This window comes from Ruditapes philippinarum, unplaced genomic scaffold (genome assembly GCF_026571515.1).
Source record: "Ruditapes philippinarum isolate M1 unplaced genomic scaffold, ASM2657151v2 ctg13368_1_1_1_1, whole genome shotgun sequence".
In the NCBI taxonomy this organism is placed as follows: domain Eukaryota; kingdom Metazoa; phylum Mollusca; class Bivalvia; order Venerida; family Veneridae; genus Ruditapes; species Ruditapes philippinarum.
In genome coordinates this window covers 53988-81342 of record NW_026863212.1, presented here as the reverse complement: position 1 = coordinate 81342, position 27355 = coordinate 53988, and the positions used below count along the sequence as shown (strand labels likewise).

At 31.1% G+C, this 27355-nt stretch overlaps 1 protein-coding gene across 1 annotated transcript; it reads right to left on the bottom strand.

The window, feature by feature from the left end:
- Positions 1-21890: 21890 nt before the first annotated feature.
- LOC132721486 (uncharacterized) lies at positions 21891-26347 on the bottom strand. The gene is made up of 4 exons (XM_060705799.1): positions 25563-26347; positions 24885-25028; positions 23200-23316; positions 21891-22408 (listed from the first exon to the last, which is right to left on the bottom strand). Exons 1-4 carry the CDS (start codon positions 25597-25599, stop codon positions 21891-21893), a joined length of 816 nt encoding a protein of 271 aa, XP_060561782.1. The 5' UTR covers positions 25600-26347.
- Positions 26348-27355: the final 1008 nt, after the last annotated feature.

The window sequence follows — 27355 nt, the reverse complement described above, 5'->3', positions numbered from 1 at the left end:
GGTAACATTAACCTTGTAAGTAAAAACAGTTTCCGATCAATAACTAAAGAACGCTTAGGCCTAGGAACTTAAAACTTGGTATGGTGATTGGTCATGACCAGCAAATGACCCAATTGATTTTGGGGTCAAGGGGTCAAAGGTCAAGGTCACATTGACCTTGTAAGTGAAAATGGTGTCTGATCAATAACTAAAATACGCTTAGGCCTAGGAACTTAAAACTTGGTATGGTGATTGGTCATGACCAGCAAATGACCCCTATTGATTTTGGGGTCAAAGGTCAAGGTCTCATTGACCTTGTAAGTAAAAACGGTTTCCTATCAATAACTAAAATACTCTTAGGCCTAGGAACTTCAAACTTGGCATGGTGATTGGTCATGACCAGCAGATGACCCCTATTGATTTTAGGGTCAAAGGTCAAGGTCACATTGACCTTGTAAGAAAAAACGGTGCCCAATCAATAACTAAAGATTGCTTAGGCCTAAGAACTTCAAACTTAGTATGGTGATTGGTCATGACCAGCAGATGACCCCTATTGATTTTAGGGTCAAGGGGTCAGTGTCATATTTTGTTCACTGGGTCAGAAGTTGTGCATAATAACCTGATCACATGACAAATTGGCTTCTGATAGGGGGCATAAATGTTTCACAAACATATCTTGTTTTTTCATAACTTTATCTCCCTTTATTATGTCATGTGTAAAAAAAGTCGAGCTTGCAGTTTCCTCTTGTAGCTCTTATTTCACTTGGTGCTTTTGACTTAAAGGGCCAAAAACAGTTTGTGATGGACTTTCACGTACATGTTACCTAAATATTATATTTGAACATGTATGTCATAGCATACTTGTATCCACTACTGTTCATTAACTGAATTGTGCACTTTATATTTATCAACCGGCAACACCCTTCACTCATTGAATTATCTGCCCCCGAAATAGTAAGAAATGGTTATTTTGATCCTTCAAGAACGTCCCAACTGCAGTGCCTTCAGCACTTTGATTTACTATATATCATAATCATCGCAAAGTTTGTGCTACGCTGTAGCTGCAACAATATCACTCTTTATCTAATCTGTTATAAAACACTATACAAATGATATATATGAAGTAATTATTAGTGTTTTAATGAAAGCTAAAACGAAATTAGCGCGCAGATTTGTTGCCTTCCCATTTTATAAACTTTATACCCGTTAGTAATTGTAATATTTCGGACACTTTGTCGCAACACTACTCGTTTTATATTTGTTTGGGTCGTCAGACCAAACAAATAATGGTAGCGAAATTTCAGAGTCTAATGCTGTTAATTGCAAATGCCTAAAGTAGTCCACTTTTTGAAGCGGTTACTTCCCTTTATATGTACACTAACGCCGAAAAATTCCGGGGAGATCAATGCGTAAAGCTTGTCAATTGACAGGCGTATTAATTTTCAAGCAAAATAGTTCCCAAATGGTCGAAGATTTCATATATTGTTTCATTCTATATAGATATACATGCTTACAGTAAGCTCCATGATTATTTACATCTGTGTTTAGCGTCGAAATAAGAGTTACAAATCCTAATTTAGAATAGTATGGTTTTCTTCGGGCTATTTACATCTAACTTCACCGTGGCCGAGGGGTTTGCACGCTCGTTTCTGAATCGAAAGTTCTCGAGTTCAAATCCCAGTTGAGGCAACTCATTTTTTAATTTTTTTTTTTAAAGTCAAATAAACATTGAATTGACTATCAGTGTTGCATTTAGCCTTATAGCTAATTTACTGTAGTTAAAACACTGGAAAGCATTGGTGGCACTATACAAAAAGAAATTGGTTTATAATCTCATTACCTTCACCTTTCACCCAAACAAATTCAGCGCCTTCTGTGCTTTGATTCTTTTCTTATATCGTTTACATGCCCGACAATCAGTGATCCAAACGTCGAATACCAAGCGCTTATATATGATAGAAGGGTCAGTCATTTTAATGCGATACCCAATGGTATTCTGGGCTCACTAACATACGTCTTTTTCAATACTTTGAACAATATGATAATATTGCAACAGAATGGTTGTTCTAACACTTAATAGAATCAACCAGAGCAACCCCAGGGTGCTTGCTATATTTATAGATATTAGCATTTATATGTATTAACACGATTTTTTGGCTTTTACTTATATCATACATGCATGATCGAGTATAAATTAACATTATATTGTGTTTAGAATTCTAATCGGTATTAAATGTGACTGTGCACCGCGCATACGCATTAGTGTGCTTCCGGTCTGTCGTAGGACTGAAACTGAAATTTCTGTAAGAAATATATATAGGATTCAATCGTAAATTAAAACCACATACATTCGAAAATACCGATTACATTTGTGTGCAACCATTCCAAAAATTTGGAGTTACATGTATTCAATTTTATTAATTTAAAAGAATTAAAAATTACATTTCGTGATGCGGACAATGTACTGTGTTCGGATGTAACTAAGTATATGAATAGTTTGCTTACGTTGTACGGTACTCATATTATAAAATAAAACAATGACGAATTGAATATGATTTATTATGAAACTGGTTAGCTGGTAAGTTTAAGTTTAAAAGGAATGGTCACGACACTTCTAGGTGTAACGAGTTGTTTAAACTTCTTTGGCACGCTAACAAACAAATAAATTTGTCTACACGCGATATTCGGAGGCTAGAAATGAAAAAATGACTATGATCATCCCTTTAATAACAGTATGTATGCCCCATTCTAAAAAGTTTGTTGGGGCGATCTTAAAAAGACAGTCATAAAAATGAAGATACTGCGCATATTAATAATGATATAGACAGGAACCGTTCTGGTAGAGAGCCATTATACGTTTCGATGTCAATTTAGATGCAGGTATATGTGTTAGAGGCAAGCCTTATTCTATCTCTGGTGCAAGAACTATAACCTCATGTCTTTATTTATGTCAATTTTCACAAAGGTAGCAACATTTGCCTAAATATGAATCAAGATGTAATCCACGTCTGACATGGTGAAAAATCGTTGCTTCAGATGCTTTATTACATTCCCAATAACGAGCATTTTGAATATATTTGTGAAATGAACCCGGTAATGTCAAACAAATCTATGAACTGTTCTCCCGGTAAAAAACATAAAGAGAGTGATGAATATATATTTGAAATGTCCTCCCGGTACAAACATAAAGATCATGTTGAATATATTTTTGAAAAGTTCTCCCGGGACAAACATAACGAGAATGTTGAATATATCATGAAATGTCCTCCCGGTAAAAATATAAGGATAATGATGAATACAACTTTGAAATATTCTTCCAGTACAGACATCAATATAATGTTGAATATATATTTTGAAATGCCCTGTAGAAACATAATGAGCATGTTTAATTTATCTTAGAAATATTCTCCCGGTACAAAATAAAGAGAATGTTGAATATATCTTTGTATTGTCCTCCCGGTACAAACGTAAAGAGTAAATGAAAGGACCATTTGCCACATTGAAATAAAAAAGAAAAGAATACAAAAAGTTACCATGAAACCCAAACGAAACAAAAACATGTTATTCACAAATGATAAAATAAGTTAGATTGGTAAGATTTGTAAAGTATTTATCTTACCATACCATCTTGTACTCATGGTGATATTGTATGATATGTAAATGTCCGTCACCTATCCGTTGTTCAAAATTGCTTCAAATGACATTGTGTCTGTAACATATGGCCAAATGTGACAAAATTTGCTTGAAATACTCTTTGCATGAAGTATTGCACATGTTTTTAAACAACATAATAATGTAGGTCACACAATGATTTGAAACAAAGCTTAAGGCCTAGAGCTGATATGTCATGTGTAAAGCATTTTGTAATAAACAAAACGGCCCGCCCGTCGTCACTTAATTTTAGATAGTCTTATATTGATAAAGATGAAAACCTTCTAACGTCAAAGTCAAGAGCTTTGATATTCGAGAGAGCATTGTCTAGATGACTTCTACTAAGCAAGTTCAAATCATTACATTGAGGTTAACATTTGCCACGCCCGAAGGTTACATGATTTTAACATAATGTCATATAAAATCTCTAGAAATATTATCTCCCCAAAAGGCAATAAAAACCTTAGATAGTTGGTGACTATACACTCTACCAAGTTGGTTCAGTTGACTCTGATAGAAATTGGCTTACCATCATTGTACGACTTTCCGCTTGGATCACATGAATTATCAGTGAGTATTTTGAAGATTGGTATTACAGATGTTCATCTGCTCAAATCCATTGGATAAAGTTTAGACCTTTGACGCGTAGAGTTAACCAAAGTCACCCTAACATATCGTATTATGTAACATAGTCATACAGAAAAAAACGTTTTGGAGTTGTCTTTTGTTTTTTGTACTTTTTTGTTTGGTTTAGATTTACAACACCAAATATACAAAAACAAAACAAAGACGATATAAGCTTACATCGGCTGTTACAAACTTTAAAGCAAAACACAAAGGGTTACACCACATCGCCTGATGTAGCTAAGTGATGCATAGACTCCAATAATTCGAACTCATTTAATCACTTTTTACGATCATGCGAGGTATAGTATTTTATTTTATGCATTTGAGTGGATAATTGATTTATCCGTGAAAATTATATTTGATATATTCACAGTGAAAATTACCATAATATAATTTCACACTTTTCAAAATTGAGACTACTTTGAAAGATTTTTCCCATGCCTACATCACTTTGATTTATTGTTTTCATTCCGACCTATTTTAGGCTGTAAGGATGTTTTCTCAATTCCTAGTCATTTCTTTAATGTATACGCATGTGTCAACAATAAAGTATTGTATGTTACAATCCACGAGTAAATATTCTTTCTTATGATAGATGTAGAATTATCACATCCAAATGAAATCCCTTCTAATCAAACACATTTTTCTTTCCTCGTTTCAAAATGGCGGTCGATTGATACGGAATAATATATTCTATTGTTTTATAAGTGTATAAAACCGAATTAAGTTCGACATGGAGTAACATTCCATATTTTTGAAATGTTTGTTTAAATAATAATTAAAACAAGCGATTATTAATGTTTTTTGTTTTTGTTTGCCGGGGAGGGCCGACTGCTAATGTTGTAAGAACTTGGGCCCAATCCGTTGCTATTGCTGTTAAGAATACATATGAAATTTGTATCTGTATTGTATATACATGTATATAGCAATAAAATATGATTAAACTAATGTTTTTTGTTTAAAAACAATAATATCATCGCCATTTAACGTTGGATTTCGAACTTATTTTTCAATTAAAGACTTCTTGTATTTAAAAGAAATGCATCTGAAAATCGAGGCTACCAGTGGGGAAAACAGATTGTAAGTATCAAATAAGTATTTAAACTGTTTTAAGCATAAAATAAAAATGTGCTTGTTTGTTATGTAAGATGTAATCTATTTCATTAGGAGAACTTCAAAAACAGTATTCTCTATTTATTGTTAACCACTACAAGTTTCTTAAATCATGACTCTATGGTCAAAACTGGCTATTCCAGGAGATTACTCGATTTTATGAAGAGTCATATGGCAAAGCTTTTCCTAAACAACAATGTTCTGATCTTAGATATTTGTACATATGACGAGAAGCATTTTCTATCTAAACTTTACTAAGTTTATTTAAATCATGTCCTTCAGACCAAAATTGTTGCACCTCAAGTGTTACTAGCTTTACAAAGTCTTATATGAACAACCTTTAAAATCAAATATTCTATTTTGATACTGTATAACCAAACGCTTAAGATAGTTTTATGTCTAGTTGACCACAAGCAAATCTAAATTTAAGTTATAACATTTTGGTTAATTAACCCCCATAGACTCATGTAAGGAAAACTCTTGTTAAATTCTTTTTTTCAGCATAAGGATTACAGCTAAGATATTTTGTCTCACATTGTCTAGTAAACTTTTATTTGTTAGTTAATTATAGTTTGTTTGATGAATTCCATTGATTTTATATAAGCAATCAAGGGTCATGATTACCCTCTTGTCCGCTTATTTCAATTAATGTCTAGTGTCCACAATATTCCGTACATCGTATGAACAAGCATTACCTCAATCTAGAAAAAATAGTTTAGTTTAAAGTGAGAAGTTCAAAGGTCATAATTTAAAAATAAGAAAAAACTAAAAAAAAAAACGTGTCCGACAAAGAGCTTCGATACGCTTTTGCAAAAAGTCGTTTGTTATTGCCAACTCTACAATTTTCAGGTTATCATTTGTAAGGTCACAATCACAATGCTGCTATAGTCTTTGTCCTATCAATGACATTAGAAGTAAAAACAACAAGAGGTCGATAGTCTCGACATTTTAGAATGTCATTTATAACTCTTATATTCTTATTTTGAATAAGATATTCACCAGGGAATTAATGAAAATTAACTGGAAAGTTTATTTCCGATACTACTTTAGATTATTTTTTAATCTGGACGTGTATACTTTTCAGAAAAATCCTTTAGAGTGTTATACTAATTTTAGAATGGCCAATGATACTCCCGGATTTCAATTTTTGTAATTTTAATATGACATATGAAAATCCTTCTTATATTCAGTTCTTCCCTGTAAATTTTACAGGAAGTCAAACCGATCTCAGACGAACTTTGTCTGAATAATCTAAGTTGTACCTTTATTGAGAAATTAGATTTCGATGTCACAAGGTCAAAGTCACGTTGACGCATGAAATGTTTTTCTAATCAAAAACAAGAGTTGCCCTAGTCATAGGTATGTGAAATATTATACAATTATTGACTAGTGAGCCATTGAATATGATGTGATATTCACCGGCAGATGACATATTGACCGAGGCGATAGCCGAGGTCAATATGACTTTCTGCCGGTGAATATCACATCATATTCAATGGCTCACTAGTCAATAATTGTTTTATTATATGAATAGGCTAAGAATTAAAAAACAAATCACGAAAAAGTACAACCTTATATACATGTACAAATTTTGCCTCGTTGAAGCGCGGGAAAAAAGACGCACGTGCGAGGCGTGCAACGACTATGCGAACGCTGCGCATACAAAAGTAATTCAAGTTTTGATCCAAATATTCTAAAGAACAAAACGCAACAAGTATTTTTTAATTAACACACGTAATTAACAGTCTAAGGTGTATGGTCATTGAATATGAGTCTCAATCTATTTTTTGACTTGGAAAATCCAATTCAGCCAGTTAATATGATACTTCACCCAGTGAATATGATTTTATAAAAAGTTCTGTTGACTACAGTTTGGACCAATAAGATTGCAGCTATTTTTAGATCATTTAATAATAGTAGTTATAATACATTTAAATGTATTATAAATGTTACCTTTTAATATAACGCTTGACCTATATAAGATATGTATAAGTAAACATGCCACCGTGACTGTAATAAAATATGGGAATAAGTTTACTGTGCACACATTTCTTGTTACAACCAATAAATGATTTATTGATAATCTGCAGCTTTTCACCCAATTGGTGTGGTTTTCTAATCAGCCTATCAAAGTTCAGTTTATAGTCTAATTGCCAAAGGGGAAAAACTTCCGGATTAACTCGGAAGGCCCGAGTCCGTCATAAACTTTTTCAAGCGCATTGTTTTGAAAGCAGAACCGTAGTTAAAAGTTCATCAGAAATCATAATGTTTAGATTTTAGCAGAACAGCGGGGGTTTGACTTTGCAACATTTGTGTTTTAGAGATATATTAAATGATATATGATGCTCATTTAGAATCCAGTATTTAGGAAGACATTGACAATGAAAATTGACAATATTTACAAAATAAAACAAGTCAGCTAGTAGGATCATTGCTTTATTGTTAGCGTACGTACATCCTTATTACAATAAATCCTTTTTTGTTTAACAAAATAAATAAATAAAAAAAATAAAAATAAAATAAATAAATAAATAATGAAAAAAAAAACAACAACCGCACTATACTTCATCAGGGTGAGTCGTACCCTTCATTTGTATGTTTTGTCCAATACATTTTGCTTTCAAACTATAAAAACATTTGCACACAGAAAAACACTTATTAAATACCAATTATAATATTTTTGCCTGAAATAATCTTTAGGCTAGGGGACACTATTTAAGTTCTTTTCATTCTCAGTGACTACGTTTGCCACTATTCTAGCAAGGGTGAACATAACGGCTGCTGATATTTCCTTTTATGATTCAGCGAAAGTAAAGTGCCTGTTGGAACAAACTGTTTTGGAAATTTAGTCGTAGTTTTTTAACAAAAAATAGGATATTCAGTACATTGCTACAAACTTTTAGATTCAGCTCCACTTTTCGAATAATAAAGTTGAGCTATTGCCAAGACCCTTCGTTGGCACCGCCATTGGTTTCAATTTTCATTTATGTCAATTTGTTCAAGAAAATGTAAAAGGTATTCAATTCTTACTTAGTATACATTTTTAATGTCATAAAAGAACGTCTTTAAAAGAAGCAAATATTCCTTAAAATATCGAATACAAAGTTATGCCCCCTAATCAAATAGTGCTTTTATACTGTATTTTTATGGACATTTTATCAGAATTTTAAGGATGTGAAGACAAAACATGTTTTTCTCCATTTACAAAGAGTCTTTGTAGCAATTATCAATATTCACTTACATAAAAATTTGAGAATAGTTGTAATTCTTTAAAGTTGTTCACTTCAGATTTGAAAAATATGTAAACTATCCAAATCTGACATCATTTCAAAAGGGCAGGTAGTCTTAAAATTTAGTTTTGCAAAGTTATGCCCATATGTTTATTGAATTTCTTTGTCTCCAAAACATCTGAAAAATAATTGTTCAACTTTAAAATTGATATGCAAATTTTAATAACAGATAAAGTAATAAATATCTTGATTTAGTTATGATCCCATTTTGCTTTGAATTTCTAGGTTAATTTTTGTAAAGGTGAAGTTTCCAAACAAACGTCAAAGATTTTCAATCAAAGCTTAAGATACTTGCTCAATCTGAAATTTGAAATGTATTTCTAAGGAACAGATAATCCTGAAAGTCATTTTTGCTTAATTACTCTCCTTTTTGAGTTAGAATATTTGCCCATTTTCTCAAAAACCGTGAAAGGTATAAACTTCAAACTTGAAAAATATGTCATCAAGGACAGGTAAGTCTTAAAAGCCTTTGAATAAATTTACGCCATTTTATATGTTGTTCAGAGCTGGGAAAAATAGAGCGCACTGAAGACTTTCACGATAGAATAAACTATAGAAAAGCCCCAACGCCTTTTAGTAGCAAGAGAGATAACAATGAAAATAAACTTTGTAGAGTTATAGAAACAACAACCAGGGCGGCAACATAAGGGCTCGTTATCAATTTGCATAAAAAAATTTGATAAGCGTAGTTTTTACAGATTGTTAATAAATGTTCACATTAAAAAAAAGCTGTTTAAAAAAGTAGATTACTAAAACTAAAATTATATAACAATAAATGGCCTTCGATCGCTCCCTTGACCCATCAACCAAATCCGAGCAATGTCTTAGACAATCATCCAGGTCGAGTTTGATGACAATTGAGTCAAAAATGTGACCTTTAGTGTGACAAGGTTTTTCCATATTTGGGCAGTGTGACCTAGCTTTGACCCCAGATGACCCATATTGGACTTGACCTAGAAATCATTAAAACAAACTAGCTGACCAATTTCCAGGATATTTGGATAACAACAGTAGCGACTAGAGTGTTAAAATGATTGTCTATTTTTAGCTCCTGTGACCTAGTTTTTCATCAGAGATACCCATATTTCCATATTCGAACTCCTCCAAGCAATTAACTAGACAAGCATCCTGATCAAGTTTGATGACAATTGAGTCAGAATGTTACCATTAGAGTATTAACAAGGTTTCTCCATATTTGGGCAGTGTGACATTGTTTTTGACCCCTGGTGACCCATAATCAAACTTGACCTAAAAATTATCAAAACTGCCCTCCTAGTCACTTTCCAGGATATTTGGATCAAAACTGCAGCCACTAGAGTGTTAACAAGATTTTTCTATTTCAAGCACCTGCGACAAAGATTTCGAACGAAGACAACCCATATTTAAACTTGACATAGAAATCATCAAAACAACCTTCCTGACAAATTTCAAAATCATTTGGATCAAAATTGCAGCCACTATAGTGTTTACAAGCTTTTTTTAGAACTTGTGACCTAGTTTTTGACCGGAGATGTCTCATATTAAACCTCATGGACCTCAACCTTCCTGACCGATTTCCAGGAAATGTGGATCATAACTGCAGCCACTAGTGTTAATAAGCTTTTTCTATTTTTAGCTCCTGTGACCTAGTTTTTAAAACGAAATGACCCGTTTCCTAGCTTGACCTAGAAATCATCAAAACAACATTCCTGACAAATTTCTAGAATATTTGGATCAAAACAACAGTCACTAGAGCCACTGTTAACAAGATTTTTCACTTTTATAAGCTCCTGTGACCTAGTGTTTGGTCGGAGATGACATATTCGAACTTGTCCTAGAATTTATAAAACAACCCATCTGATCGATTTCCAGGAAATTTGGATCCAAACTGTAACCATTAAAGTATTAACAAGCTTTTTTCTAATTTTAGCTCCTGTGACATGTTTTTTGACCAGAGATGACCCATCTTCAAACTTGACTTGTATTTCTTTGAGACAACATTTCTGACAAAGTTTGATGATAATTCAATCAAAACTGCTAGATTGATAACAACCAAATTGTTGATGACGAACAACGCACGACGCACTTCGCACGACGACGCACGAAGACGGATGTCGGACATAGCCCCATCACTATATCTCACGTTGACCATTCTTACGAAGATTTTCTTTACAACATCTATGGCAAAATTTCACGTTACATTTTTTAAACATAGTTATTTATTAAACTTAACTGTAACAACAGCTTCAATTACTTTCAAGTTCGCTTTTAGAAATAATCAATATAAATGCCAAATAATGATGCATGTGTCTGATCTGGGCTCGATTCCATGATACACAATGACTGAAAAGCGCACAAATTACCCACTAGGTTAACTCTTCCTTCACAAAATATTACTAAACAGTTACTAAAACAACACTGATTACAACAGGGTACATACAAATGGATAAATAACTGAATGAAAATGATTGAAATATGTTAATTAAAATCAATGTTTACAACATTGTGAAGTTAGATAAAAACATTATAATGAATTCAATTAAAATTAAAAAAAATTATTATTATATAACGGGTTATCTGGTCGTCAATAGCAATAATATCATTAAAACAATTACTTAAAATTGAAAGAAAAACACATGGTCAACGTCAACACATTTATAAAAATAGATATTATATAAATAATTGATAAAAAAATAATCATAATACAAGTTAATATCAACCAACAACGTCGAAAAAACAACAAACAAAAACAATAATAAACAAGAGGGCCACGATGGCCCTGAAATCGCTCACCTGTATATCGGCCCTTGGGGCGGGACAAATTTTAACCCTGTGCCTTTTTAACCAACTTTGTAGACACCCATCACAAGATGTCTCATGATGGATATCTAAGCTCGAGCTCTTTGGGGTTTTAAAAGAAGATTTTTTAAGTTTTTACTATGAACATACGTCAAGAAATATCAGACCCCCGGGGCGGGGCCAATTTATCCCTGGAGCTTTTATTTTAACAAACTTGGTAGACACTCACAAGAAGATGTTTCATGCTAACTCTTTGGGTTTTTAAAAGAAGATTTTTAAGGTTTAACTATATACATATAAGGAAAATCAATGACCCCAGGGTAGGACCAATTTTGACCCCAGGGCTTTTATTTGAACAAACTTGGTAGACACTTATGAGTCAATGTTTCATACCAAATGTTTAAGCTCTAGCTCTTTCGGTTTTTTAGAAGATTATTTAAGTTTTCACTTCAGACATATAAGGAAAAAATGACTCCCGGGGCGGGACCAATTTTGATCCAAGGGCTTTTATTTGAACAAACTTGATAGACACTCATCAGACAATGTATAACGTCAAATATCTAAGCCCTAGCTCTTTCGGTTTTTTAAAAGAAGATTTTTTAAGTTTTCACTATATACATATAAGGAAAATCGATGACCCCCAAGGGGCGAGACCAATTTTAACCCCAGGGTTTTTATTTGAAACTTGGTAGAAACTTATCAGACAATTTTAAAATTCCAAAAATTTAAGCCTATTTTTTTGGGTTTTTTAAAAAAAATCTTTTTTTAAAGATTTTACTAAAACTTTAAAATTAAAACCGGACACCATGGGGCGGGATAAATTTTCCCCCAAGGGCTTTTATTTTAAAAAAACTTGATAGACATTTTATACAAGGGGTTTTTTCCCAAATATCAAGCTTGCTTTTTCGTTTTCTTTTTAAAAAAACCATTATTTTAATTTTTTTTCTTTTTTTAAAAAATTTGAACAATTTTTAAAGGTGCCCCCCAATAAACCTTTCCTGTAATTTTGGAAATTGACTTTGGCTAACGTTTAAATTGGGGGGATGCCGTTTAAAAAAAAATTTTTAGGACGAGGGAGGACGGTGGGAAAGTATACAAAATAACAAAACCCTCCCCATTTTACTGGTAAGGGTGAGCTAAAAATAAAAACCAAAAAACGTTTAAAAATAAGCAACGTTTTGTAAATTTTATAAAAATATAACGATTGGGAGAAAATAAAAAAAAAATTCTGTTAAATGCAGTGTTTAAAAATTTTTTAAATTAATGTAGATTTAAAAACATAAAAGTTTAAAGAAAACGCAAAATGAATCAATTAAAACAAAAATGACCCATTTTTTATAGAAAACTTTTTTTCGGGGGTCTTTTAATTTGGCAAAAATTTTAAAAAAAAATTTTACAAAAAATTTGAAAAAAACATTGTCAACAAAAAGAATTTATAAAAAAAATATCATAAAAAACGGGATAAGAAAATAAAATTCATTATACAAGTTAAAAAAAACCAAAAAACGAACAAAACAGAAAAAAAAATTTGAAAAATAAAAAAAAAAAAACGTTTATATTTTTACTTTCATTGGGATAAAGGGTTGTTTGGTTTTAAAAATTTTGATTTAAAATTTTTAAAGGTGTATACAACCAAAGGTGGAAGGAGGTATTTATGGTCGGCCCGTTTTTGTTAGTTTTTTACGGTTTGAAACTTTTTTGCACCAGGGGGTAATCAGTGCTTTGTTTTTCTTTTTCAAACCCGTATCACAGGGGGCATGTTTAATTGTTGTTTAAACATTCCCCTTTTTTCGGAGAATTTGATGCGGAAAAAGTTTTGAAACAAAATTAAAAAATTTACTTAAAATTAAAGCTTTTACCACCACCCCCCATTTTTGTGATTTTATGACTGTGTACTTTGGGCCCCGGTTTCCCGATCCCCTTTTTGTTTTGGAATTTTTTTGGTTAAAAAATTTTTTAAAAAATTGTTCTTAAAAATTTGGGGGAAAATTTTAAAGTTTTATTTTTAAGAAAGTCTTTTTTAAAAATAAATGAAATTTTCATTAAAACTAGTAGTTATTTTTGTTTGACCCTTAAAGAAAAATAAAAATTCACTTTCTGTGCAGCAGGTCATTGGTATTTAAGTCCAACGGATTCCATACAAATATAAGCAAGGATTTGTCACGGTATGAAATATTAACGACTTTGAAAAAATAGAAAAAAATGATTAAATGTATGTGATTGGATTATCTTAATTAAAATAGATGTAAACAACATGATCAGTATGAAGAAAACATCAAAATAAATACACTCAAAATAAAAAATGAGTCATGAAATGAAGATAATGGATTATCTGGTCGTCAATACATTATGAAAAAATTATTAAAAACATGGTCGAATTCAAGACATTTATAAAATTAAATATCATTTGAATAATTGATATAGAAAAAAAATAATTACACAAGATTATATCAACCACTACCAACAACAAAAAACAAAAACAACAAACAAACAACAACAACAAAACTCCTGTTAAATATAAGCAACGATTTGTCACTGTATGAAATATAAATCAAAAAATTTAAATTTAACATTTTGTTATGAAAAAAAACAAAAAATCCCTTCATTAATTCTAAAAAATTAAAAACAGCCCTCTATACATTTTGTCCGTATAGAAAATTTCTAGTTAAAACCTTAAACTCGAGTTATAAGTGTGTAAATTAAAGTACAAAAAAATTAGTTTACCCCATTTGGTTTCTTTTTTTACATATTATTTTAAATTCTTAACACATTTTGAAAAAAGTTTTCGAAGAAGTTTGCCCAAAATTGGACTTTTTTCCTGTAGACCTTTCTTTGGAGCTTCGAAGGCTTTTCCCATTATTCCCCAAAACTGTTTTTTTTCCCTTTTGGGTACGAAAAAAAAAAATGTATTTTTTAAACCCTTTAAAGGGGGTTTAAAACCCAAAATCTGTTTCCCCAATCAATTTTTGGGGAATCATTTTTTTAAAACCTTTTTAATAAAATTTATTTAAAAACATTTTCGTTCATTGCTTTCAAATTAATGCCTTTAATTTATTTTTAAAAACCCGGTGTTTTTTTTCCCCCTTTTAACCTTTTGGGTTCGACCAACCCCTTTTTTTACCCTTTTATTTTAAAAAAAACAAAAAAGCTCCTGATAAGGGCATTAATAATTTGGAAAAAAAAGGTTTCCCCTTTGTTTTTGTAGACTTTTTTTCCCAATTTATTCGTCTAAAGAAATAAAGACTCCGAAAAAGCAAAGATTTTCCGAAAGGTTTTTAATATCCCTGCCCAAAAAAACAAACTGAAAAAATTTTCGTTTTTAAGTATGTCTTGGATCTACGCTTTTTCCCTACGGGGGCCAAACTTCTTTTTTCGGGTAAAAATACTCAAAAAACTAAATATTTTTAGAATGGCCCTCCCAAAATTTTCGCAAAAAAAATTTTTAAACGTACATTACTATACATATATGCGAAAACATTTATTGTTTTTGGGGGAAATTTTTATCGCAATAGTATTATGGGTTAGTTTGAAAATAAAAAATATTTACGAATATTAAATTGTTGTTTAAGTGGTGGATATTTGACACCCCATGGGGCAAAATAAAATTTTAAAGGTTTAAACATTTGTTTTTAAAATATAGCTATTTTCTTTGAAAATTGGTCTATGTGAAATTGTTACTTGACAGTTGAAAAAATTCAAAAAAAAAAACGATAAGCAAACAGTAGTTTTGAATTTTCCTTTCTGGAAAATTGTTCGCTCTGTTCATAAATTTTTTGGTTTTTAAAAACTTTTTAAAAAAAAAAAAGGAAAAAACGAACCCTGACAAAAAAGTTTCTTTTTCAAAAAGAGTTTTAAGAAAAAAAATGGCGGGAAAACTCGGTTGTTCCTTTCAAAATTAAATATTTACCTTTGGGTTTAAATTTTAAGAAAAAGCCGGTGTTTGGGGGTTATGGGTACTCGTTAAAAAAATTGAAAAATGAACAGGGTCATTTTAAAACCAAGACTTAAACATTTTTTTTTTTCCCGTAGGGGGCCCGTTACTTTGGAAAACCCCCCTTTCCCTTTTTTTCTTGGCGCTTATTTTTTTGTTTGTTTTATTTCATAAAAAAATTAAAAACAAAGAAAAATTTTTTTTTATTGTGCTTTTTATAGTTTCCCAAGGATTTGATTGAAGGAATTTTTGGGAAATATTAGGCCCGTTGCAATGAAAAAAACAAAAAATGGGTGAATTGCCTCGGGAAAAATGTGCCCCCTTTGGGTGTATTAAAAACCAAAGGGTTTGGGCCCGATACAAAAAATTTTAAAGGCAGTTTTAAAAGTTTTTAATTAAATTTAAAATTCTCTGCATTAACGAAAAAAAAAAAACAAGGTTTTTATCTTATGGGCGGGCCCAGTTAAAAAATTTATTTTAAGAAGAACTTTAAAATTTCCCTATGTGCGCTCGATTTTTAAAATCCCTTCGGGTTTAAACAATCAAAAAGGTTACACTTTGCAAAAAAAAACCAAATATTTTCCCAATTAAGTAACTTTTTTTGAAAAATATACGAATTAAATATGAGAAAAATGTATTTTTTCATAAACCGGGGTCATTGTAAAAAAAAAAACCCCTTTTAACCATTGCCAAAAAAATTTAAAAAACCCCCGGGTTTTTTTTAAAATTTTTTTTTAAAAAGGGGAGTCTTAATTTTTGTAAACCCCCAAAGTTCCACCAGAGCTGATTTTTGGGGGGGGCATGAAATGCCCAATTTTAAAGGAAACAATTAATGTTTAAAACTCCTGAAAATTCAAAGCTCAAAAAAAATTAATTTGAAAAGGGGGTTTTTACTCCCTTTTTCTCCCCTTTTTTTTTTGTTTTTTTAAAAATTACCCCAGATTAAACTATGATAAAACTTTTCCGCCTAAAATTTCATTCCTTTTTGGGTTTTTTGTAAAAATTAAATTTTAAAGGTGTTTGCCCAATTGAAAGGAAAAACCCCTTCTTCCTCATAAACCTAGAAAAACGTTTCCCCAACCTCACCCCCCCTTTGAGAAGTTTACCCTTTTTCAAAATTTTTTAAAAATTTTCTCTAAAAAAAGAAACCTCGATTCAAACCCTGTATATTAAGCTTTTTTTTTTTGGTTTGCACCGGGCTAGTTAATTTTATAGAAAAATTTCAAACATTATTTTTGGAATTTTTTGGCAAAATCTACCAAATGATTAGGGGATTCTTTATTGAAATAAAATTTGGAAAACGAGGGAAAATTTGGAGAGGGACAAATTCAAAATTTGCAATGAAAAATTTTAAACGGGAAGCAAACCCTTAAAATTTTAAATTACCTTTTTTTCCCGATTTTGCCGACACCCGGTAAAACAAAAAATGGGTTGAGGGCAGATTTAATTTGGAAAAACCAAAAAATTTGGTTTTGTCCATGCTAAAAATCATTGGAAATCGAAAACCCAATTTTTCAAAAAAACCTGAGAAGAGAATTTTTTAATTTGCCGTTTTGTTTAACAATCCACGGTTTTGCGGCAAAAAACCCTTAAAATTTTAAATGTTTCAAATTTTTTTAAAAATTTTTTTAAAAAAAATTTACCTTTAAGGTTTTTTTTTAAAAACCGTATCGTTGGGGAAATACATGTTTTGATTTTCTTAGTTTAAATTTTAAAATGGGTCTTGCATTTGTACTTTTTAAGTCAAATTTCTTTTATAATATTTTTTCTTATTATTCAAAAATTAAATAATATTACTCTATGAAAATGAAAATGAATTTTCTTTCCAATTTTAGGGTTTATTTTTGAGCCTTTCCCCCTTTCACTCCTATGGGAAAACCCAACATAAAAAAATCATTTGTTGAAACGAAATAAGATTTTTGCAATTTTAAAATTTCCTTTTTTTTGGGGTTTTTTGTTGTGTCTTCTTTTTAACTGACCCCCTTTTCGAAGTTTTTTTAAATTATGGCAAAATGCCCTACGGGCAAAAAGAAAAAAGGGAAAAAATTTTTTAAACCCAAAAAGGGGACAGGGAAATACATCCCCCCCTTTTTGGTTTTTTCCTGGGGTAAAAGGATGCGTGATCCCCCTGTTTTAGATTTAAAATTGGGTTTTTTAAAGGATTGGTAAAAAATTTGGAATGACCCGGCGGGTTAGGGGAAAAAAAACCGATTTTCCGCAGCAGTAAAATTTGTGGGGTTTTAAACCCTTCACTGTCCCCAAAGGGAAATTTATCACAAAAAAGGTTTCTGTCCAAGGTTATGAAGCAAAAAAAAAAAACCCTCCCTTCGACAAAACTGATGGACAAAACCCTCCCGGGTAAAAAATTAAAACTTTTTCTCCAAAAATCTCCAAAAAATTTTGGGAAAAAAAATGAAACCAATTTTTTTTAAAGGAGTGAGTCTTCTTTTTGCAATAATGGTTTGTTTTCCCTGAATTAATTTTTAAATTCATTCGTGATCTTTTAATATATTTTTTTTTAACCCAAATTCTTTCGAAAACCTTTATATTTTTTTTCAAACCATGGCGAGTTAATAAAACCCCGGATCCCAAATTTTTGTTTTAAAAATTCATGATAATAAGGAACTTTTTTTTTAACTTTTCAAAAAAAAGAACTGAATTAATTCCCAAAAAATATACAAAAAAAATAGAAAATTGGGCCCCTACAAAACTATTCATGGCTTCTCGTTTTAAAGTGAAAAAACCCTTTTGCTTTTTTGGATAGGAAAAATTTATCAAAATCTTTTAAAATTGTACACTTATTTTAGGTTTTTTTGTAGACTAATATCGATATTAATACTTTTTGCAAAAGGGGTTAAAAAATTTTGCTTCCCGGAAAAGTTAAATGGGAAACTTTTGGGAAATTTTGTGTAAAAAATTTCCTGAAAGATCAAAACCCTTTTTTTGTTTTTAAAAAAATTTGTGGAAAGAAAACAAAATGACCCTTTTTGTGAGGAATCAAAACACTGAGTACTTGTTACTGTTACAGATAAATTTTAGAAATCATTTTTAAAAAATGTGGGTTCCAGAAAAATACCTTTTTCTATAAAATTTTAAAATTCAGCAAACTCCCCAATCTTTATCAGGTACAGCCCATCAGGAAATCTCCCGAAAGGGTTGGGCCCAAAAATTGCCAAAAACCCTATCTTTACCCTTTTCCCGGCCAATTAGAAAAAGAGGGTGTTGTTTTGAAGTAGTTTTCCCGAAAAAATTAAAGCTTTTCCCAAACTATCCAAAGAACTGCCTAAAGTACAGAGTTTCTTATCAGGTCTTCCCCATGAAAAAAACTCTTTCCTTTAAAGGTGCACTTTCTTCAAAACGAAAGGGGCGGGATAAAACCCAAAATTTTTAAATGCGGGTTTTAAAAGTTTCAAAGGGGATTTTCCCTTTTTAAATTTTTTTTTTAAAATTTTAACCCCTTTTTTCCTTCAAATTTTTTTTTCAAATTTGGGGAAATTCTTGGGAGGGGGCCCCCAACCCTCCCAATTTTTGTTGTAAAAAAATTTTTCAATATTTGTTAAATTTTAAAGTCTAAAAATGTAAGGGAAAGCTTACCCTTTTTCAGTTGTCCCTGTTATTTTTATGTTTTTACTGTTTTTTTAACCCGGGTAAAAGTGTGGGTTTGAAATTTTCTGTAAAATTAAAATTCCTATCTAGATTCAAGGGGGAGTGATTTTGAGCTTGCTAAAAAATATAGTTAATAGTCGTATTTTGTTGCCACTAAGACCCAACGAAAAAAGATTTTTTAAATTTTACAAAAATTTTTTAAATTGACAATGTCACCATGAAAATTTAAAGAAAACGGGGGTTTTGCTAAACACAAGGGTTTCCTGTTATTTTTTGGTTCTAAGATTAAAAAACAAAAATTTTTTTTATTTAAAAAAATTTTTTGTTGTCAATAGATAAATCCACACGAGGGAAATATTTAAAGAAAAAGTTATGAAAATTTTAACTGGTTTTCGTGTATATCTTTTTATTGTTGGGTTTTTACTTTAGATCAGCACTTCTGACATATTGTCAGTGCATGATAAAATCGGATAAAGATATGTTGGCCGCCCTACAATTATTGTAAACATCACCAATGTCTTTCATGTCACCATTCTACAATGCACAACATTTGTTTCAATGGTATGCATTGCTTACTTGAAGAACACCTGAACTTCCCAGCACAAGTTAACGTAATGAAGCCTCTGAAAAGAACAAAGATGACGGATGTACAGAAAAAAAAATATTAAACTAAAAATTTTTTATATTGATAATCACAATTGTCATCGCTAAGATATAACCCACCTAATGAATAACCTCCGATTTGAAGAAATATTAAAAAAAGCTAAACTACTGTAAACTGCATGGAAACTTGGCTGGGGTTCGTAGATTAAAGGGTCAATAACGTTCTATCTAACATTAATTATGCACAGCTTGTCAAATTATTTTGTTACAGAAAAAAATGTTTTTTATGCCACCGCAGCATCTGCGATGCGGTGGCATATAGCGATTCACCTGTGTGTGTGTGTGTGTGTGTGTGTTTGTTTGTTTGTGTGTGTGTGTGTGTGTTATATAGATTATATAGTGAACTTAAAAAATCTTCTTTGTGAAAAAACTACTAGTCCAATTCAACCAAACTTGGCAGGATTGATCCTTGGGTGAAGGGCTTCCAAAGTTGTTCAAAGAATTTAATTCCATGCAGAAATCTGGTTGCCATGGCAACCAAAAGGAATTATAAGAATAAATTTAAAAAATCTTCTTGTAAAGACCCAAAAGGGCCTAGAGCTTAGATATTTTGCATAAGGCATTGTCTGGTAGACCTCTACCAAGATTGTTCAAATTATAGCCCTGGGGTCAAAATCGGCCCCGCCCGGGGGTCATTGATTTTCACTATATGTACATATAGTAAAAACTTAAAATACCTTTTTGTAAAGACCCATAGGCTTAGAGCTTAGATATTTTGCATAAGGCATTGTCTGGTAGACCTCTACCAATATTGTTCAAATTATAGCCCTGGGGTCAAAATCGGCCCTGCCCTGGGGGTCATGGATTTTCACTATATGTACATATAGTAAAAATTTAAAATACCTTCTTGTAAAGACCCAAAAGGCCTAGAGCTTAGATATTTTGCATAAGGCATTGTCTGGTAGACCTCTACCCAGATTGTTCAAATTATAGCCCTGGGGTCAAAATCGGCCCGGCCCCGGGGGGTCATTGATTTTCCTCATATTTTACATAGTAAAAAACTTATAGTAAAAACTTTAAAAAAAAATCTTCTAGCAATTGACAAATGCTACAGGTTAGATACTTTGCATGAAACATTGTGAAGTGAACCTCTAGCAAGAATGTTCAAATAATAGCCCTGGGGTCAAAATTGCCCCCGCCCCGGGGTCATTGATTTCAATATATACATATAGTAAAAAATCGAAAAAAATCTTATTGTCTGAAGGTACAAGGCTTAGAGCTTTAATATTTGTTAAATGATATCATCTATAGTACTCTACCAAAGTTGTTCAAATTTTGCCTCTAGTGTCAAAATTAAAAAGTGAACTTTGATATCAGCTGACCTAGATTTTGACAAAGTGTATTACATGTTGTCCTTTGATGCAGTCATGAAATTTTAGGCTGTGTGAAATATGACCTTCACCACCAAATTCACTAGACTCAAGTGCATTGATATATTCCTACTCTGATCTTTTATTGAGTTAACAATAGATTTAACCACTAATCTGATAATAAGAATTAGATATGCATTATGACAATCTTCAATTGTATAGAAACAAAAAAAATATGTTCCTACACTACTATTTAGTGTTGTATTAATGTGGTGGCATAGCATTTTTCTCAAATGCAATCTTGTTTTTTTTTTAATTATTTAAGGTATTTGATGGCTAAATAAATCTAACCTTTTAAAAATAAATAAAAATATTGTACCTAATATTTTAAAAGTCTCATACAATCGAAACTATTTTAGATTATGCTCTCTACGTAGGAAAAGTTTCAAACAAGGGTTTAAAACGGGTGGGAAGGATGAAATATTAAGTTTATACAAATGAATTTTAGTTTCGATTGTGTTTATTGAAACACTTTCGAAGCCATTCCTGGACCCAACCAGCACTTAGCAATGGATTTCAGGGTTCTTGTTCAAAGAAACAACAACCTGCCCCTGAAAGGGTTTAAACCCACGCGCTCAGCAATCTTTAGTTTAGATTATTAGTCCGACGCGTTAACCACTAGGCGACACCATCACTCTATTTATAAATACCTCAAACATTTTGAGGAGAAAAACTAATTTTGCGTGTGTGATTGTTGGCTGAATGCTTTTATGTGTTTTGAACAATAAACACTAGAAGAAATATTTTGTCGTGGGTATGATATAAGTTAGACAAAGCTTCAACAGTTGTGAAAAAGGGTCTGTCTTATTTATACGTATGTATCCAATCTAGTTCTTTTGTTTAAATGTATTAACTTCTAACTTTAAGAATAGGTTATCTCTTTCACTCACCTGTACATATTTCTGGAAATCTCCTGAATCCAGTCCAATACAGAGACCTCCATTTACTGATATGAATGTCTTTTACAAATTTGTATTTATCATCTTTATAAAGTGAAGAACTGAAATCTTTTACCACCCGATATATTGAAAACACTGGCTGTGAGAGATTGGACAATGCTAAACTGGAAACAACTGCTGATTCATTACTATTCTGAAACACAATAACACCTCTTCTTTCTGATTTGCTAAAGTGCAGCCTTTTAACAAAGTCTCTTGCCATTGTTTTATACTTGCATTCAGTTTTTCGTATTTGATTAACACGTTCTACTCGTATTTCCAACAACCTAAAGGTAATGTCAAAATCCACCGATACATTCAGACTCTTAAAATAAAATAATCTCACAATACTATTCTTAGTGTTTGTAAAAAATTGTTTAGCTAAATGTACTGCTGTTTCTCCGATTTCGGGGTCTCCATCTTCCACAAATAAGATAACTTCTCTATCCGAATCTGTACAAGCTGAAATAAGAAATAAAATAAAAAAAATGATAAACAAGAAATATCTTTGAAATAGACAAGCGTGAATTCAGTATTATGTTAGATGCCTTATAAATTTAGACTGATACCAAAGCAAGTTATGGAATGAATGGTAAAAAATATTAATTATTTACGATCTCAATACTAGTAGTTCTATTTTTATTTGGATTTTTGTAATATAGTTGAACGGATAACTTAAATATACATAGCATTAAATTTTCTTTTTGAATTATTTTTTGTCCTTATTGACAGTAAGCCCATTATTAAATCTAGGTTCGAGCTGTTTGGAAACAACTAAATGTAATGAAACTGTTAAATTGAATTAACTTTTGAGTGGATACTGGGTTGTCAAAGATTGTTCAAGTATAGAAGCGGTCAAACCATGAAATATATACAAACTTGAAAACAAGATGCAATTCCAAAAGTTAAGAATTATGGGTCCCTTGTTTATTACCCTCATTTGTCTCTGACAAGTCATTTAAATGTAAAGGTTTAAACGCAATAATCTTGAGGTTCTTGTTTGTTTTCTGTACGGAATAGTTACCGCACGAGGAATATGTTTGCAGGTTTAGCTACAGGCCTTTTGAAATGTATAAATAAAACTGATTATTTTGTAACATACACTTTAATTTATTATAAAGTAAGGTAAACAACACAAATTTTCATACAGTAACGCCGATCAAACATATTTGTTTTATAATATGGACAACTCAATGAGACAGACAATACAAAAATGGTGTTGAATTTAGTAATTATGAATTTTAAGAACTTACTACAATCTTGTTCGTCTTCTCCTCCAGGACATTCAATATGTCCATCACAAAGAAATCTCTGTTCAATGCAGTAACTGTCAGGACATTTGACTGTATTTTCAGGGCAAAGGATTTTTTCTAAAAATGAAATTTTGTGATAAAATCTCAAGCAATTACTTTTGATCGTGTATCATTTATAAAAGTTGTGAATGACATATATTTTTGTCACTCATTGTTACCTGTAAAATGAAAACACGACAGATTAAATTTAGACTATGAAAGTTGTTATGCATGACATTACTATTATTAATACCTTAATATAAAAAAAGAGTTTGAGCTATCAAACACAGAATGATATAAATTAAAAGGGTAATATGCCAGTCAGTTGAATCACTTATCAAAATGCAAAATCGCGAATGACTTCAAAACTAACATATACAAGAAATAACGGATAGAATAGTAATGAAATCTACCACATACACCACGGCGAAGGAATGTAATAAGGCAATTTAATAAAAACGATATTACTCTAGTGTAATAACACTTTGACTTAGCGCTCAAGAATCACTATTTGTAATTTTAATCGATCATATTTTGAATATGTGTTAATTCGTGTATATCCAATACTAAATGTATTGAATGACACAATATTATGCTCGCCACAGGTCGCGTAATATAATTTATTCAGTTCGTTCAATAAATTCAGTTCATTAAACATCTATCTCGCCTAAGACAATATCTGTTAAGCACTTAAATTGCCATGATGTATATGCTTGTACTAGTTGTACTTTTAATTTTAAAAAGTTACTTCTTGATTGAAAGGCTTAAACTGAAAGCAATTGTAGACAGTTTTAGTATGTGTGTGTTTTTTCCGTACATAACACGAGGATCCGAGAGGATTTTAAAAAGAGGAGTTGCAAGAAGTCAACAAGAGATAATTCATATTTAAAGGGGTGCGGGAAATGGGGTTCAGGACAGATGATATTTTTCTTGTTCACGACAAACAGTCATGAGTCGAAATTTTGATTATCCTTACTATTTTTGCGTTATTGTTTGCTATCAAACGAACATTGCTTTCCAAATTTTAGAGGAGATGGGGGCGTCATGTCCCTCCTAATTCCCATCTTGAGCAGTGTAAGCAAATGATTATCGCCGAGCGAGGAATTACTAAAAATGAAATAACTATTAACCTTGTTTTAGATATAGCCTATATTTCATGCGGTCAATAACATACCTGAATGCAAAATGCATGCTCGCAATTCCAGCGTGTTACTGTGTCTCGCTTTTCGGTGACAGTATAATATTTTCTAAATGGACGATTATTTGTGGGAAGACGTGTAGATGAATTTTATTTTTAATCAGTTCATATATTAATAAAATCAATATAATTACTTTGTTTGTTCTTAATGTTTTGAATTATTAATATCTTTTAAGTAATATTCTAAAACCTTAAATCCGTTTTCAGTTATGGATATAATTTTGAATATTGTCAACGATTTCAGTATTGATTGTTACAATAATTTCTTGCTGTGACACCCTAGTATATTTTATTTTAGTTTAATCTATGACAAACGGACACAAAAGATGAAAACTGACTATAATCTTAATACCTACGATACTTAATTAAGTCATAATAAAGATGGTGTTTTGAAAATTTAGAAAAAGAATCATATTAGAACTAAAGATTTGATATTTATTTGAATTACCACAATTTTGTAAATGGTCCCCAGATCTACATCCAGTCATGTAACCGTAAGCATCTACGGAATAAATACAGACCATCGACTCTGGTATGATTTTGTTATCTCTTTCACATTTAAACCAATCACCAAACACGCTTGCATTGTAATCTTAAATAAAATAAATCCAAAATTTATCTTGAATAGTAAAAATGAAATCAAAACAACAAGTTGACAATATGCAATTTATTTATGTAAAATCATAAGAAATAAAAGAACATATCATACTAGTATGTCACAAAGGAACAGTGCGTCTTACAGTAGAAAATATCGCCCGACTCTCAGTCAAGCGTACTACCTATCCGGACTGTTCCTTGCCGCTCTGTCAATATTGTATAATGTATTTGCATGTGGATAAAACTGCATCAAACTTAAAGAATGTCCCGCGTACATATATGATCGGGACAAAATTCATATTAAACGATCTGATGTGATTATAAATTGATTGAAAGCACAATTTTGACTACTAACCAAGTGAATAATGAGCTAAGTTATTATTTTAGATTTAACGGGCATCTGATTTTCAGTTGGAACTTGTGTTTGAAAATTACAATTCCGATGAAAACCAAAAATAAAAAAAAAACTGTTTTGGATCTTGAAAGCTTTATGACAAGTGTCCTCATTAATTATAAGAGTCACTCATACCGTAAGTGCAATAAGGAAGCCCAACCGTCAAGTCCATGTCTGAAAAAACCTTTGGCCAAGTAAACGTCTCTAAATCTCTAGTGTTCTGTATATTGTTATAAACATTACTTTCATCAGGAACATGCAATTCTGCAATGTCACTTCCATCGCATCCGGTTACCGAATTTATATTCAGCTCGTGATAAGGGTAACAATGTCTGAAAATTTAAATATTACAGCAACACTTTTAAATTAACAAATACTAATGTTCCTATCCTTAGACATTTTTTCAAATATAAAAATATAAAATAGCCGTTCATATGTTAAAAGAATTCTATTCGAAGAATTACTGTTCGGGAAATAGTATTTGTATTTTATTGTAATTTATCGTTAAATCAGAATATGAACGTGTATACATTCAGAAAAATATCAGGAGGATAAGGGCGAATAATGTGTTTGTTACATATTGTAAACGCCTATTCATTTTATGGACTTAAAATCTGTTATCTATTTTTTCACGTTCTAAATGCCTTCTCAACAACTATATTGTTGTTATCTGGAAGCATTATATCTAAAGTTCGATATAAACGATCATGATCAAAATTTATAGAATGAGAATTAATAGAATGTTCAAAATTATGAGTTGAGAATAAAAATGGCGGCTTACTAGACTCAATGTAATTGTAATACTGTATTGAAATATAAATTGCATTATTAATTTTGCAAACCTATTGTTAACAATTATATATAGTTGTACGACGCAAGAAATGGTCTTTTTTTAAAACCAAATAGTATTATTAAAATCTGACAAGAGTTTATTAGATAAAACAAATGAAATAAAATTACGAATTTTCAAATTAATGTAAATACTTTAAGTGAAAATACATGTATAAATTATTCTCATACGTTGACAAGGTTTGAATAAAATTAAATAATTGGAATATACTTCATTAAAGGTTCTCCTTTGCGGAATGTTCCAATTGTGCAAAGACAGGACGGAAATGCGGAATCACTATTGTTATTGTCAATAAGAGCTGCTTCACGAAATCTGAACTTGCAATCATTTCGTACCTGAGATAAGGTAATTACTATATTACATAAATACAAATAATGCAAAACAGCAAACATGTTTTATTTATATATCCCCTGACATAAATTAAAATCATTTCATTGAAGCTAAGGCAGAACGGATTGAAATAAAATTGTTTTGCAACATTGAACTGTTTTAAATGTTGTTTTAAAATAAATTAATAAAATATGTTAGATTATTTTAATGAAGATACTCCTTAGGTTTTTTAATGAAGATACTCTCACACAAAAAATTTCAAAGACATTGAATGACTTTTACTTGAAAAATCACAATTATATTAATATATATATCAATTATATTAACTTTTCCAATAACTCTCGTATTCACATGTTCTTGTAAAACGCTACATTTGAAAATAAAAAGTGCACAAGGATGCATGTGTTAAATGCACTTACCTCAACAAAACAAGAATAGCTCGCATTAAAATCATCAGGAAAAAAAGCTGAATCCAATTGAAATAAGCACTGTCTAGAATACGTTATTCTACCAGATTCCTTTTCTTTCTTAACGAAATCCCATGTACAGTGCTCTGAGGAAAAAAAATTACTTTAACCTTATTGTTTACTAAGGCAAGTTATCGACTTCAGTAATTTGTTGTATTTATACTAGAAGTAGTCAATAAGAAATGATAAATGGTTTTCCACAACTTAACAAGTATACCAAGTTTACCTGCTTCTCTACATTAAAATACAAAAGTGCAAAATACAATTTCGCTTGCTCATTT